The sequence below is a fragment of the Pelobates fuscus genome, chromosome 7 (assembly GCF_036172605.1).
Source record: "Pelobates fuscus isolate aPelFus1 chromosome 7, aPelFus1.pri, whole genome shotgun sequence".
Taxonomy (NCBI): Eukaryota; Metazoa; Chordata; class Amphibia; order Anura; family Pelobatidae; genus Pelobates; species Pelobates fuscus.
In genome coordinates, this window is record NC_086323.1 from 147,867,723 (window position 1) to 147,883,430 (window position 15,708).

General features: G+C 38.1%; 1 protein-coding gene across 1 annotated transcript in view; it reads right to left on the reverse strand.

Annotated features, from left to right (window-relative positions):
• The window catches only part of LOC134568302 (2,4-dienoyl-CoA reductase [(3E)-enoyl-CoA-producing], mitochondrial-like), a 77,179-nt gene that overhangs the window by 31,252 nt on the left and 30,219 nt on the right, over positions 1-15,708 (reverse strand). The window contains exons 5-9 of the mRNA XM_063426793.1: positions 15,333-15,554; positions 12,855-12,926; positions 12,422-12,638; positions 10,660-10,868; positions 5,959-6,031 (exon numbers count right to left, since the gene is read on the reverse strand). Of these exons, the coding sequence (XP_063282863.1) occupies positions 5,959-6,031; positions 10,660-10,868; positions 12,422-12,638; positions 12,855-12,926; positions 15,333-15,554 (793 nt within the window). The remainder of the gene's footprint in view (positions 1-5,958; positions 6,032-10,659; positions 10,869-12,421; positions 12,639-12,854; positions 12,927-15,332; positions 15,555-15,708) is intronic.

A 15,708-nucleotide genomic window follows, 5' to 3' on the forward strand; every position in this document is an offset into this window, starting at 1 on the left:
TGGGCTATATATATATATATATACAGGGGAACAATAATAATCCCCTAATTGTAGAACCGATTCTTCAAAAGGCACATTTGAGTGAATAGTTCTGCAGCAGATTAATTCCCCTTGTTTTCCCTGTGGCAGTGTACAGATAAACATACTTTTTATTAAATCCATTTACTGAACAGTCAGGGGCTCCCCCGTAGTTTTTCAGCAGACTCATTCAGTGTTTTCATGAGGCACATTTCAGCCTTCACAGAACTTGTTATTGTGAAAGATGGTTTAAAGTATGAAAAATAAGCCTTTAGAGGATTGTGCATTTCTCACAGAGAGACCAAATGCCAGTATAGGATTTTACAAGGAGATGAATTAGAAACTCAACTTGATAATAACACTGTAAAAAAGGTTTACATTTTGGTAACTGTGAAGTCCGGCAATTGAGATTTAGATTTAAAGGTATACTTTTATGGGGAAAAAAAAAATGTTTATTCAAATTATTTTTAGTGTATGGCTAAGATTTCAAACTATCAGCCCCCAGATGTTTGCCGGAATCTCCAAGAATTCTTTGAGCACAGTAGCTAGCCAGAGGATCATGGGAGTTGTAGTTCAGTAATATCTGAGGGGTAGGGTTTGAAATACATGATGTAATATATAATCTCTTTCCCCCGTGCATAGGGCAGCTTTTTTCTTAAATGCGCCTTGTGATATGAAAAAGAGTAGAACATTTAACATCTGCATACTTACGAATATTTCCTGCTTACTTCCCTGGACATAGATGGACAGGGGATAGAGTAGGGATCAAGGGGATTTGCTGAAAGTCAAAGGAGGCATATCCACCGGCCAAATGTGGCAGGCCCATCCAACAAAGGGGAAGGATGTGCCTGCGAAAAGGAAGTGCTCGAGCAGACCATGCATGGAGCACTGCTAAAGTTCTCTGTGAATTGTCCTAGTGCCCAGTCCTCTCTTGGATTTTGCAATCTTCCAGCAGATTTTAAAATGTGGAACAGGTCCCTGGTACTTACATTTGTTGGGACAGTACCCCTAAATAAGTTTTGTCCTGGCAAATGAGGAACTTTTGGCACCTATGCCTAATTCAGCTGCACTTCTTTAACAATACTGCTGCTGTCAAATAGATTTTGATCACTAAAACAAATCAATGATGATGAGCCCCAAAATGTGAAACTGTACGTTCTATGGCCCTCTTGGCCTTTTTTGCTAAAATCGAGTGGAGTATCTCTGTTTCTCTGTAAGGAAGCACTGATCCTCTGGCCAGAGATATGGAGAAGTGTGTTGAATGTTTTCAGCTGCAAGAGTTTAACTAAGCCAACTTTGTACCAGGAGACCTCAAGACCTTCTTTCTGTTCGCTAATTCAAGGTCACTTGTCACTTGTTATCTGTACGCTTTAGAAAAATAAGTCATGTGGTGAATCATTTGATGGAAAAAAGAAACACAATAAAAGTCTATTCTCTAAATAAAGAAAATTACTTTTACGAGTTATATCTCTGAGAATCAGCTTCCGTGAAGATATTGCTTAGAAAAAAATAATTCCATACTGACACATTGAAAGATACACATAGCTCACCCTGTCTCACTGGGATCTGTCGCCTGTCTCGTTAGCTTTTGGGAAGGGTATATCCTATTGTAATAGCACCACCCCTTCACTTCTTTATCAATGCTCCTTTTCTTCAAGATACAGACAAAAACATATAATTTCTAACGGGTGTTTTTTTTTTTTTTTTTTAATGCTCCATTTTATTTTTGAGTGCTAGATAAAAGAGCTCTCACTTATTTTTAGGAGTGGGTGATTACATTTTATTTCATGCACTTTGTGCTTCATGGAAACAGAACCTAATTTATAGGAAAATTACTTACTTGTACTTACAATTTATTTTTGTTTAATTTTTACATATAGTAGCAATTCTAGGGCAATGGTGCAGGGATAAGCAGGGATATTGGCGTGGTGATTCCCCTATATTTAGAATGAATATACTCTATTTACATAGGGACCAAGCAACATCATTCTGAGATTTTACTCTAACCTTAATACATCCCAGCAATAACCATCAGTGTGATCTGTATAGAACTGGGGAACATTCATAAAAATATATGCAGTAACTGATCCTCATGTCTCCATTACTACCAATGATTGCCTTCTTATGAGGTTAATGATTCAGAAAGCTGTCTCATCAAATCTCAAAAACCACTTGTAGAACCCTCCACACCACACATTCACATCGTAGACTAGCAGTACAGTCCACCCATGAAGCCCCATATACTGCAGTCTCCCTAAACCAGTGGGCCAGTTCAGACCCGGAGACCCTTGAGATAGCATGCCTTGCATTCCTTTTAATCTGAAAAACAATGGTTCTGTGAGGTTCCAGCCCACAACCTACGTACACCAGTAGCCCCATTACCTACATTGCCAGCCTTCCCCTGGAAGCCATAGTGGTCCTATTTTAAAAGAAGGGAATGATGAACCTTACCTTTCTTTCCCAACCACAAGTACATATTATCCCTCCATGTAACAAGTATGAGTAAGGGATTGATAAAATAGTATATGTATCTACAAGTTAGATACCCCCCCAAGAATTATATTTCTCTCAGCCATAGAGGCATGGCAAAAATAAAATCTATTGTAACCAAACGCATATCCCAATAAAATAAAAACATGCCATGTTTATTTCATACCCTTCATCTGATCTCTCCCAAATACACATCGGGGAAACAATTTACTTGGCCACTTACAAGGACTTTTTTCATATTTTTAAACCAACTTTACTGTGAGCCAATCTCTTAGGGCAGGGACAGGCAACCTTCAGCACTGCAGATGTTTTGGACTACACCTCCCATGATATTTTGCCAACATTATGGCTGTAATAGCATTGTGGGAGATGTAGTCCACAACATCTGGAGTGCCGAAGGTTGTCTACCCATGTCTTCGGGTACAGATACCTAAGCGTGTATTTCTATTTTAGGACCGACAATGCCAGGGCTGATGCTGCAAACAGCAAGAATGCTTAACTGTTTAAAGCTCTAAAATGCCTCTTTTGAAGGTTTTTTGTTTTTTTTTAAATATGTCTTTGCGCAAAATCTGCACTTATACTGGGAAAATACAATCTAATTTGTAAAATGGGGTCCACTAGCAAGGGATAATCAGAGGTGTAGCAAGGTCAAGTTTATTTGTGCCCAACTCTACACCCCCCAACCAAGCATTAGGTTTCCCTGAGGACCGCGGTCCTTCTTTTGACCCATACACTCACTGACAGACTGTACCTGGGAGGGGGATACACACTGACACACAAACATTAATTCACACACACACAGACACTTTCACTACCCCATGATATGTCCTGTGGCACCCCATCAAATCCTATTCGCGTTGACAACTGCTCCCTCTGCACTCCCTTTTGCCACGCCATGTGACAAAAGAATGGCAAGATAGTGTGTAACAAATCAAAACACCCGAGCAATGGTTATTGAGAAAGAATACACTGTTTAAATAGAGATGGAGCACACAGAGATACTATGGTAAGTGTAGAAAAGTATGCGTATGAATTTCATCTCACATATCTAATTTCAGCATTATCTATCATTTACTTTGCTTTTTTCTTAAATGTTTAAAATATTAAAAGTGGCAAATGTGGGCCAAATTGTGAAAATGTAATTGTGTGTGTGTGAACACGTAAGCTAGAACCTCAGATGGCTGCAACAAGAAGAAAGTGATAATGTTTTTTATTCTAACAGTTAAAGGAAATTGGTCATTCGGCAGTGTGTTATTAGATTAATGAAACTGCAATTATTATGTCTGGTAGCTTGTAATTAGTTTTTGTATTTTAACACAATATCATGTACTGCAAATATAATTGAGTTTTTTTTGTTATTGCTGTTATTTATTTTTTTATCGTTTTTGTTTTGTTTGAAATAACCTTTCATCGTATCCCCTGAATTCTACTAGTAATCCAAATCGACTTTTCTTATCAATCAGCTTTTTTATTCTATAATGATGCCAATTTATAGAGAGAACATTTTTAAAAAAACTGACCATGATTAAAACATTGATTTGCTATTTTACAAAACACCTAATTTATTTTATATTTTACAGCCCTCCCCGTGACTATTTAAATTTATAAGAAAAAGAAAGTATATATATTTTTTTAATTATAAATAGGACAGGTGGCGTAGACACTTAACCAAAGACTCGTAACACAATTATAAATGCATTTTTGAAGAAACATTTTTAGTTGCTCTGTAATAAAGCGAACAGAATGCTGTCAAATGTCACACTGGGCACAGTAAAAATAAATGTTATTCCCAAGGAAAATAAAAAGGCTACATATTTATATAACATTCAGCAGATGGACGAAATATTAACTTAGTGTTTTTTTGTTGTAGTTTTATAGCTACTAGATTTCTTGCCTAACTTGGCAGCCCAAAGCACCGTTTGATTTTTGGATTTGGACAATACTGAAACAGATGTCCAGACCAATAAAATAAATTCCTGAAGGGCTATGCTTAATTTGTGTAATTGATCAATTTCTGTTCCATGGCCCTCAGATCACCAGCAAGTAACTGCCTTCCAGATTAGCTCAGCAGTTGGGATTTTGTTCCATATGTTAAAATGGTTTATTTAGCTCGTTGACTACACTGCTGATACAGCAGCACTAGACCAGGCACCTGTTGGCAACAGTAAAAACGTTTTACAACTGGCATTACAGTCTGGAATAGTGAACGTTACTAGACAAATATTGCACATAATTCTTGCTTAAAGCACCAGATTTGTGTCTTTAAATGCCTTCGCTTAAAGGAGTTTTGAGTGCTTGAAGTAAAGTTCGATCTTTCTCCCTTTACCCAAATTGCACACAAAAGGCTTGCCCAACGTACTTGCAGATAAGATATTATGTACTAAAGTAGCCCTTTAAGGGTTAATCAAATACAGATAGAAAGTTCATACGCAGCTTATTATACATTTAAGATTTCTACTACCAGAAAGCAAGGGAGATGTGTTCTGACCATTTATGGGTCCCTTTGTTTTTTGTTCTTTTTTTTTTTTTTTTTTAACCAGGCTATCAAAGAGAGGGAAGACACATTGGGGTATGCTATCTGTGAAGCTTTACACTTCAAGGGGATGGGGTTTGGCCACAATATGTTAATAGTTCACTCAAATGAACACTCCAAGCATTATAACCAGCACAGCCTGTTGTTGTGGTTATCATGCAAGGAATGCCCCGGCACCATCCTAGATATGTAACCAAATAATAATGCTAATGGAGAGGCATATATTGGTGCTGTCAGTTAACACAAATCAAAAAACGAATTTTAAGTAAAACATTTTGCTTGGCTCATGGGTAACCAGGGTTTTGGGATGGCACTGCCCTCCTTGTGATAGATACCATGATAACCCATTGGCACTGCCATCCTTGTGATAGATACAATGATAACCCATTGGCACTGCCATCATTGTGACAGATGCCATAATAACCCATTGGCACTGCCATCCTTGTGACAGATGCCATGATAACCCATTGGCACTGCCATCCTTGTGATTGATACCATGATAAACCACTGGCTCTGCCTTTCTTGTGATAGATACCATGATAACCCATCGGCACTGCCTTCCTTGTGATAGATACCATAACAACCCGTTGGCACTGCCTTCCTTGTGACGGATGCCATGATACCCATTTTACGTAATGTTACCTTTGTAATCATTTATTACAAAATAGCCATGCTCAGCCCCACAGTAATTATAAGAGTCTCTAAACTGTATCTCCGACAAAATTCCAGCAGATCACATAGGTGCTCCTCTGTGAAACAGGTTAAAAAAGCCATGAATGTTTGCTAATATATTATTTGACCTGCTACAAAGTGTCAGTGATTTACCACTTTCCAATACATGCTTAATTAAATCAGATGGCATGATTACTAATTAAACTATGAATTCTAAAGCTCAACTGTCAGCTGTCATCACTCACCTATTAAACTCGCCATAGACGCAGTATTAATTATCTTCCCATATCCTTGACTCAGCATAACACGGCCTGCAGCCTACAGAGAAGAATTAACGGCATAGTCAGTAACCCTCTCAAATGATTATTTTTTTTTAAATACAGAGCTGTTTAATTACCAGCCTACCCCTCCCCAAAAAAATATATTAATATTGTTAAAGAATCTTACAATCTGACTCTTTTCATGTGTTTGCTTAAAAAAGTAATCTCTTTGATTCTGCCAGTACCTACTCCAAGTCTCTATATTTATCAATTAAAAATAATGAAATCTCTAAATTAATTAGCAGTTTCAGCTGTTAATGCTAATTAATGATTACGCTATGGTACAGAAAGGCAGTGCTTCAAAGTGTACATAAAGTATTAATACTACTTTGCATCAGAGAGACACTGAATTAGCCCATTTGTAGCTAATTTCTGTTTCTGTCACTTAACAGAATTAACGTATTTGCCCACATGTAAAAAAATAAAAAATAAAAGGAAAATAGAGTTTAGTTATCACCACTTGCATTCATTAAGCATTTCCACTTCATCAAGCGTGTTCGTTACAGAGGTTATTAGCAGTATATACAACTTTCAGCAAATATATATTTAGATGTTTTTCCCCCTCCCCTTTTTCCATTTTAATACTATGTCTCATAATTTAATTCATTAATTATTAACTTTTCATGAGCGTTTGAACATCCTCTTCCCTCCAGTAAGATATTTTCCTCTTGGAGATCATTAGATGAGAAATGCAAAATTGTGTTTAAAACTAAACCGCAGGTTTTAGGTTCTCCAAGATCCCAAACACTACACACTGACTTCACTCACTGGGAGAGTCTCATGGAGGCTGTTTAAAATTAAGCTGCATGACACATCTGAGAGTTTCGATCAACATTTATATAATCAATCTCATTACTCTTTTCTGCCACGCACAAGTTTTCTGCAACTCTATTTCTTGAATTTTGCACTTTGAATGTATCCAACAGATATAATTCATCTGTTTTGTTCAGGACATTTTGTCCATTATTGATCCGATCTCTTTGTACCAGTGATCACGCACGCCTTTTGCTCTAATTTGTGCTTATATGTTTTTATCTCTCTCCAATTTTAGCCTTAGCAAGATCTTGATCCCTACCCTCAATCTTTTTACTGGCCTTTTCCCATACGGTAAACTTACTTTGTCACAAAACCTTTAGATTTATAGAATACACACCTGGATTTCTTCCCTCCTTATAATTCTTTACTCGTCATCTGTTTAACCATTTACTCTATGATTTCTTCTGTGTCCCTCACGTTCTGATTCATCTGACGTTCTGATTCACAGCCCTCATCACTTTACATCACTTGTGACTGCTCTACCTCTCACCCAATACTAGCTTCTCCCAACTTGCCCCTTCTCATACGTGACATTCTTAAGTGAGCCAGTCAACAGTCCATGTTCTATATTGTCTATATTTTCTTCTCCAATTCCTCCCTCACTACTAGTGCCTGCCCCCCCCCCTTCTATCTGCCACGCAAAATGCATAGCTCACATTTCAATTGTTTTCCCTTCTTTCATCCTGATCCATTCTTTCATTGCTATCTACTCTTTCTTTTCCCACCCACCAATCCAGCCAATATGTCACAACAAATAAAATCGGCTCTTTACTTTTCTCACTGGACCTGGTCTTGCTGTTAGCAGTAACTCACTAGCTTCAGGGCCTTTTCTCTTTTCATCCCAATACTTTGCAAGAAATCTTCACAGTCTTATCTGTATAACATGCAACGCTTCCTTCATTACCTCTAAACAATATGCTTAGTGAAATGCCCATTTAAACTACAGCAGAAGTAAATCCACACCTGTACATTATTTCTTTATCTGCACTCTCCATAGCTTCTTGGCTCTTCTGACACTACTACCCCCGCTTTACTATATTATGAAGGGTTTTTGCTGTCCAACATCATCAGGGTCACTGACTGTAAAGTAGATGGGGTGTGTATCTTATAACTCCAGCCCCAAACTTTAAACAGTGATCTTTTTCCCTCCACTCTCTTTCTCTTCCTTCAAAGTCATTGCCATCTGCTTATTTAAACCATTCATTCTTTGTAATACTGTCACTTATTCCTTCCATATTTCCTTTCTTAGAACACTTGTCATATTTTCTCATTCTGGGTGATTCCAAAATCCCCATCAACACCTTTGCCAACTCTGTGGCCTTCTTTCTAGACGTTCTTTATTCAGCTTCATGCAATAGACCAACTCACCTTTACTGTCTCCACTTTCCCCAATATGTTTATCCTCTTTCCAGACCACCATGTTCTGGAATGCAAAGTCATTCTAACCTTCACTACCCATTACCAAACTCAGACATGTAACCTGTCACAGCCTTACAGAAATCTTATTGCACTCCATTGAAAAACATTTTCTAGAACTCTCAAATCTCTCCTGTCTACCATCTCCAACTAAGCAACCTTCTTGTAAAGCTCCACCCTCTCATCCTTCCTGGAGAAAGCAGCGCCAACAAATATCTACTCCTTTCTACACCAAAACTCCAACTCTGCAATGCAAAGTTAACTTGATACTTCTAATGGAATTCTAGAAGAACTAAGAAAGCATATGTGGAGAATGTCCCCTATTTCATTCAATGCCCAGCACTATATGTTTATGCTATGTAAGTATAGCTTGGCACTCCCCCTTAAATACTTAATCACCATCTTCTCTCATTATACAGAATGCCTCCCCAAAACCTACAACACAAATGTATTTATCCAATTGCTGCTTCAATGTCCCATCAACCTTACAGCTCCATACGTTGGATTCAACTTTGCTGAAGAGATTTCCAAAAGAAGGCAACAAAAATAAACTTGTATTGCACCCTATCTCTCTCTATATCCTAAGTTTGCTATTAGCAATTACTGTTAAAGATATATCCACTCTCTTCTGTCAAGCTATCTTACCATATGTCTACTTGACACCTTTTCCTCACATCTTTATCAGTCTTTGTCCACCACAATTGTACTGTCTCTCACCAAAATCTTAACTCTCTCTCCTACGTTATCTTTCCCATCCAATTTAAATATGTGTACATTCATTCTCATTTTAAAAAGCTTATACTTGATGCGAATTCTCTATCCAACTACTATCCCAACGCTATGCTACATTTTGCCTCTATTCTTGTTAAACGGTTAGTACATAGCAGACTGCCAAATTTCATAGAATCCCTAGCTCCCTACTTGACCCTCTCCAATCTGGTTTCCACATTGCACTGAAACTGCTCTAAATAAGGACACTGATGATTCAATTTCACAGTACCCTTTTAGTCAACATGACCCCATATTAGAATAAGTGAGCTAGTGAGCTTTTAAACCTCCCTTACGACCCTACATGATATGACGCTGTTGGGGCATATGCTCTAAAACGTGAGCAGCCATTGCTGCCAAGTTGCTTGAAAATCTCCATAGACCACTCATAGGTGGGGGGTTGGGGGTCTTACGTCCCCCTATTATTTTAATAAGTAGCCCCACCAGCTGACCATTGAAATGAGAGCATGGGTGGACCTGTTCCCCGGGCAAGTCTCAAGAAAAATAAGACCTGCCTGTGTGAGTGTTCTGATTTGTTGGCTTACACACCAACCAATCAGAACTCTCAACTGAGATTTCAAAGCATGGGAATTTTGTGTGGAGCCCTTTTTTTCATTGAAATTACAGGAATTAATGTATTTGTTTGGCCTTTAGTGGAGCTGAAGATAAGATTTAAAAGAGAAAGAAGACATCTGATAGTAAGTATGCACATTTTTTACAGGTATTATATTTTTTTGGTCCTTTCATCACTATTATTTGATTGTGTGGGTGGTTTAGGGATTATGAAACTTGAGTTGGGAGGATTAACATGGGGGGGCTGGAAGGAATTTGGGTTCACAATTTATTATTACATTAATAGCCCAACCCACTGCTAATGAGTGGGGGCTTGGGGGGGGGGATTAGTTTCCCCTGCTTATTCATTTAACTATGACTCAACTAAACCTTTAATGGAAGGTATTGACCTCAGCTTTTACTGTCAAATATGGAGAACCAAATTGAATAGGCTCTAGAGCAGGTATAGGCGACCTTCGGCACTGCAGATGTTTTGGACTACACCTCCCATGATGCTTTGACAGCATTATGGGTGTAAGATCATTATGGGGGATGTAGTCCACAACATCTGGAGTGCCAAAGGTTGCCTATCCCTGCTCTAGAGACATACCTATTTAGTTGTTTATTGAATCCATATAATAGTAAGTTCCTATATTTACATTTTACATGTGCCTAGGTTCAGGAATCATGGAAATCCCAGCCCCTCACTGATTTTAGTACATTCCTATATGAATGCAATCCCGTTGTTTTTTTTTAGTTCAGTCATCTACAGAGGTTTGTACTGTGGACCTGTGCATATTCACAAAATTGGGTTTTAAAAAAAATGAATACATTTTAACTTGAGGGCTTGAAAATAAATTCAATCTTCGCTCCTCCCTACGCGTTCCATGCTCAGACATGTGCTTACATCGTCTAATTTGGCTCCACTCATCCACAAGCCTGACATAAAAAAATCTACCAGCCTATCCCAGCACAGAAAGACACTTTTTTTTTTTGTACAGATGTATTAATTTGCACTATTAGCTGACAAATGTTAATGACCCTTAACAACACCTTAGAAACATTGTAACACACCTGACAGCACATGAAAAGTCCTCGCAAATTCACGTTAAATGTTTTATCCCATTCTTCCAAAGTGGTATCTTCACTTGCCGAATTCATGTTAATTCCAGCGTTGTTACATGCTATGTCAATCCTTCCCCAATTAGCTACAATATTGTCCACAATCCTTTGTACATCTTCTTCTTTGCTCACATCAGCTGCCATAGCAACAGATTTTATTCCTACAGAATATTTCAGTAAATACAAAATTACTATTAGTTCATTTGAAAAAGTTGGAAATAGATGATGGAAAAGTAATAAAAAAAAAAGATGCATAAATTGCTTTATATGTAAATAAAAAAATAAAATAAATAAAAAATATCTTAAGAATAACATAACACCTAGATACTGAGAGTTTAGTTTATTATAAAAATGATGTCAGTTATATAATTCTTCTATATAACAAAAATGACTCTCTTCAGTTAGTATTTACTGCCACCTACTGGTAGATATATATAATGCATACACAATGTGCTTAACAAAGTTGTATCATATCATAAGTGTAGACAGCCACAATCCACCAGCATAGAGGGACTGCTACCCAGGATTAAATCACTGTAAGTGATAGAAAAGTGCAAAATGTATAGGATATAAACCAGTGTTTTTGCACGTTTAAAACTATACATTTTGCACTTTTCTATCACTTACAATGATTATAGTCGAATCTTTGTCTCTTTAAAAATTTTAGATTATGCAGATATTATATACACTTCGACTCCAAATGAGTCGTTCTAACCTATTTAAGGGTATTTCTTTTTATACACTTCCCCTTACATATAAAAACTCTGTGAATTTGATGTGCTTTATGTGTTAAGGATACTTTATATTAATACTCTGCAATCTTGATCAAGGATCTGTAATTGATAATGGAAATAACCTACTTAAGGGCATCTCTTTATACACACTTTCTTCTATATATGAAAACTCTTTGAACTTGAAGTGCTTTATGTGTGATTTTGATCAAGGATTTATAATTGATAATGGAAATTTCTGTACTCGTATACTCTGGTCTTATCTTTTTACTGTATTTATGTTGTATATGTGTTTTTTATGTCCTTTATACACTTGGATGTTATGTCAGTATCCACATAAAAATAATGTATACATTTTTAAAGCTCGTTCATTATTGGCAATTAAGTATTAGACTCTCTTTCTAATTAATGTAATTAATTTAGTATTGTTGATAAGTAGTATACTACTTCCAGCTGTTAAACTACTCGCTTAGGATACTGATTCACATGTGTATTTTATAATTGTGATTGTTTAAAGTTTGTTATATATATTGTAAAACTGATGTATGTATCAGCTTGACAAAGACCTTTTGGGGTCGAAACGTTGCTGTTGTGTTTGATTCCGGTTCAGCAAGCACCCTGGCTCAGATTTGTGGGAGTGAGTGCAGTTCCACATATACTATTCAAAGTAATCATAAAATAGTCCAATGGAAAAGTTATTGCAAAATACTGCAATTGTTAGACTGAACAAAACTAAAAAGTTGTGAATAAAGAATATTTTCAACTCTTTATTATTAATTTAATTCTGATTAAAAAAACATGTCATTCTATCAACCTCCCCTTCTGAAATGGAAAAGGAAAACAAATAACATATATTAATTCAAAAGCAAAGCAATTCTATAACAAGGGACCATTTTCAAAGCTAGACATTTATGGAATTGGCTTTTATTTTCAGCTCCATGTATTCCTGTTAGGTCTACGACAGAGAGAGGAGAATCTCATACCTTTTAACTCTAATTCGAGTGCCACAGTCTTGGCCTTTTCAAGTGCTATGTCAATAACGGCAATTTTGGCACCAGCTTCTCCAAGAGCATGGGAAAACGCTCTTCCAATCCCCTGTCCACCTCCAGTCACATAGGCTACCTTTCCATCCAAACGAAGACGGTCTAGTATGCAACATCTGTTGTAGCCCGAAAACACAGCATCATTGGATATGCCTTTCTATGCGTATAAAAGAAAATCACTGATTTATAATAATAGTAAAAAATTGCAATGCTCAAATAGAGAAGAACAATGCTACATATGAATTCGCTAGCACCCTGTTTTTTGCTCTATACATTTCTGGTTTCTAGTATGATATCCACTTTCTCCATCAGCACCATAGGATATGACACTCAACTCTACTGGAATATACAGACAATAAGAATACAGTCATACCTCCAGGACAACAGTGGGTGGTAACGGTTTCCTTTTTGCAACGGTAACTGAACAATATCCAGGACAAAATATCTATAAGAAAAAAGCAGAACAAAAAACTAATTAATTACACAAATACTTTACCTGCCTGTGTTCACTTATTTTAAAAACAATGTACTGGATTTATATTTTCATGTGACTTCAGAGCTGAAGGACATCTCAACTCACATTCCTCCAGAGTAGTCTGCAGAGGAAACATGCTCAAAGCTATAGACCATCCAGCAGGTAAGAGTGGAGGCAAGACACAAGTGGGGAAACCCTTGGTCTTCACAAGGACTTATAAAGGGCCAATAACGGTTTCAGTGGGGAACAGGAGGAATGCACCGCAGCACTCTCATCAAAGATGAGAGCCTCGAAAAAGATTCTGAAATCATTGAAGCTGCTATGCAGCAGATATTTCTAAAAAATAATAATTTGTAAATGGAAACTGGTGACAGGGGTATAATGTCTTAGCCCTATCGTTTTTGAACTATACTGTCTGGAGGGCCAAGGTTGGACAGCTCTGATCTGTGAAGTTCATAGTTCACTATTAAATAATTTAAGGTGTAACATTCTATGTGTGTATGTTTCCAATAAAAAAAAAACTCCACAATGAATTGTTGTTATAATAATTAGGGACAATGAAAGTCTGAATTTGCTGCATGTAAAACAATATTTAAAAAAGTGGGTGGCATAAAAAAGTAACTATTAATAGTTATTAATACCCTATACCCCCAATTAGAAATATGTTAGCAGAAACATGACCAGCCCCTGGTGCTTATTGCACCCAAACATGGATTACAGAATGTAGCAGAGCATTTCAGTACTCACTCCCCTAGTGAGCCATGTGCTGCATCATTCCCACTTGCAGAGCCTTGTGTCTTATGTGCTTCCTTTACTCCATGCAGAACATGTTTCTGTTTCTCAAGCTCTGTAATGCATCCTGCTACCTACATCCCTCTGGCAGAGCCTTGTGCAGACTAATTTTCCGTGGGGAGCCATGTGCTTCCTGCTGCATCTCCAGGATGGTGTATTCCTTCTCAATACCAGCAGAAGCTTGTTTTACCTCCCACTTGCTGCACAATCATAGACTACTTTATCCCTTCCCATAAATGTCTATACCATCATAAGAGCCATCATTTTCTCCCTGCAGAACTCTATTCATTGAAGACTTGTGGCACTCATTCGCTGATTCCTCTTCCCATTCTTGTAGTACCTCCTCCCCAGGGCCAGTGGAAGGCCAGTGGATGCATTTAACATAACGCACCCCCCTCACCCCCTCACCCCCCCCCCCTAGAGAAAAAAAATCATCATCACCTGTGTGCCTCTTAACCCACCTTTTGTGTTTCTTATCCCCTCTTTTAAATGTCTTAACCCCTTTAGTGTATCTTATCTCCTATTTTCTTTCCCATTGTGTGTCTTACACATCCCTTGTGTATCTCTTTCATCTCCACTCCACTCCCCCCTCCTTTTCTTGTCCCTTAGTGTTTCTCTCCCCTCCCCTCCCTGTCCCTTGGTGCACCCACACACCCTTAGTGGTCCCTACCCCTTCCTCGTGTGCATCCTATCTCTCTTGTAGGGTGGTCGAGCGGAGCGTGGTACAGGAGCTTCAGCAAATGGCACGCGAGGGAGCAGAGCAAGGAGATCACAGCTCCCTCGCCGCCTCTGATTCTACCACAGCTGCACGCTGGGGGGACCATAACGTGACCTGGTAGGAGGAGGCCCTTCCCTCCTGCCGGTCACTGGAACCTTGCACCCCCCAGAGCCAGTGCGCCTTAAGGCGGCCGCTAGAGCTTCCTTTTTGACGAGCCAGCCCTGCTCCTCCCACCTTCCTGTACACTCTTCTGTAAAGCCTAGTGGTACCTCTCTGTTTCCAAGTTTTGTACAAAATCCTGCCCCTGCAGAGCCTTTGCCAACCCCATCACTTCCTACAGTGCCTTGCCTTCTCCAGAGTCTTAAATTACCCTGCCCAGACGGTGGTACCTATTTCACAGTGACTTGTGTGACATCATTCAACCTGCAGAGACTTGAAATGCTTTGTTCTCCCCAGCAGTGTCTGATTTTACCTCTACGCTTTTTGCAGAACCCCTTACCTCTATACATAGCCCTGGAACTGTGGTGAACTGACAAATTGCACAGTTTAGACCAATATAAATAATTAAAAAAAAAATAGTTGATAGTTGCAGTTTAAAAAAAAAAAAAGATTTCTAAAATGTTCCTACAATTTGCAACTTATCAATTCCTTATCAATTCTTCACTATTCCCAGTTTATTCAACAAATGTCTTTAACACTTGGAAATCTAAAAACAGAGCAACATGTCTGCTACACCTGCAACAGTAACAGTGATAAAGACAAACAGACAGACAGACAGCTGCACCCCTTTCGAAATGTATCACAGAATAAATCACGCACAACTCGCCCGCCTCCAACACTTTTTTATCAAATCTTACAGTACTAACCTGTTCCACCCCAGGGTCGGCGTTAATTACATCTGTTATTTTCCTGGCCACAGTTTCATTTTCATTGCTGCTATTCATTTGGCTTGTCTTCGTTTGCAAACAGATCACACCATTCATTTTTAACATATTGCTGCTTATAATCAAGTTGTAATAGTTTATAAGATTTTGCTCTGTAGCATCGATAAACACCGTGTCAAATTGCTCGCCTGAAGCTACCAACTCCTGCAAGACAACAAACAGATGTGTAGCATACAGATAAATTCAGATCAAGTGTGAAAATGAACACCGACTTGTGATAATAAGCAAGACGCACTTCATAGGCAGAACCAAAGAAAGAATAGGCTTGATTTGCCGTGTTTATTCCGACAAGTGAGAT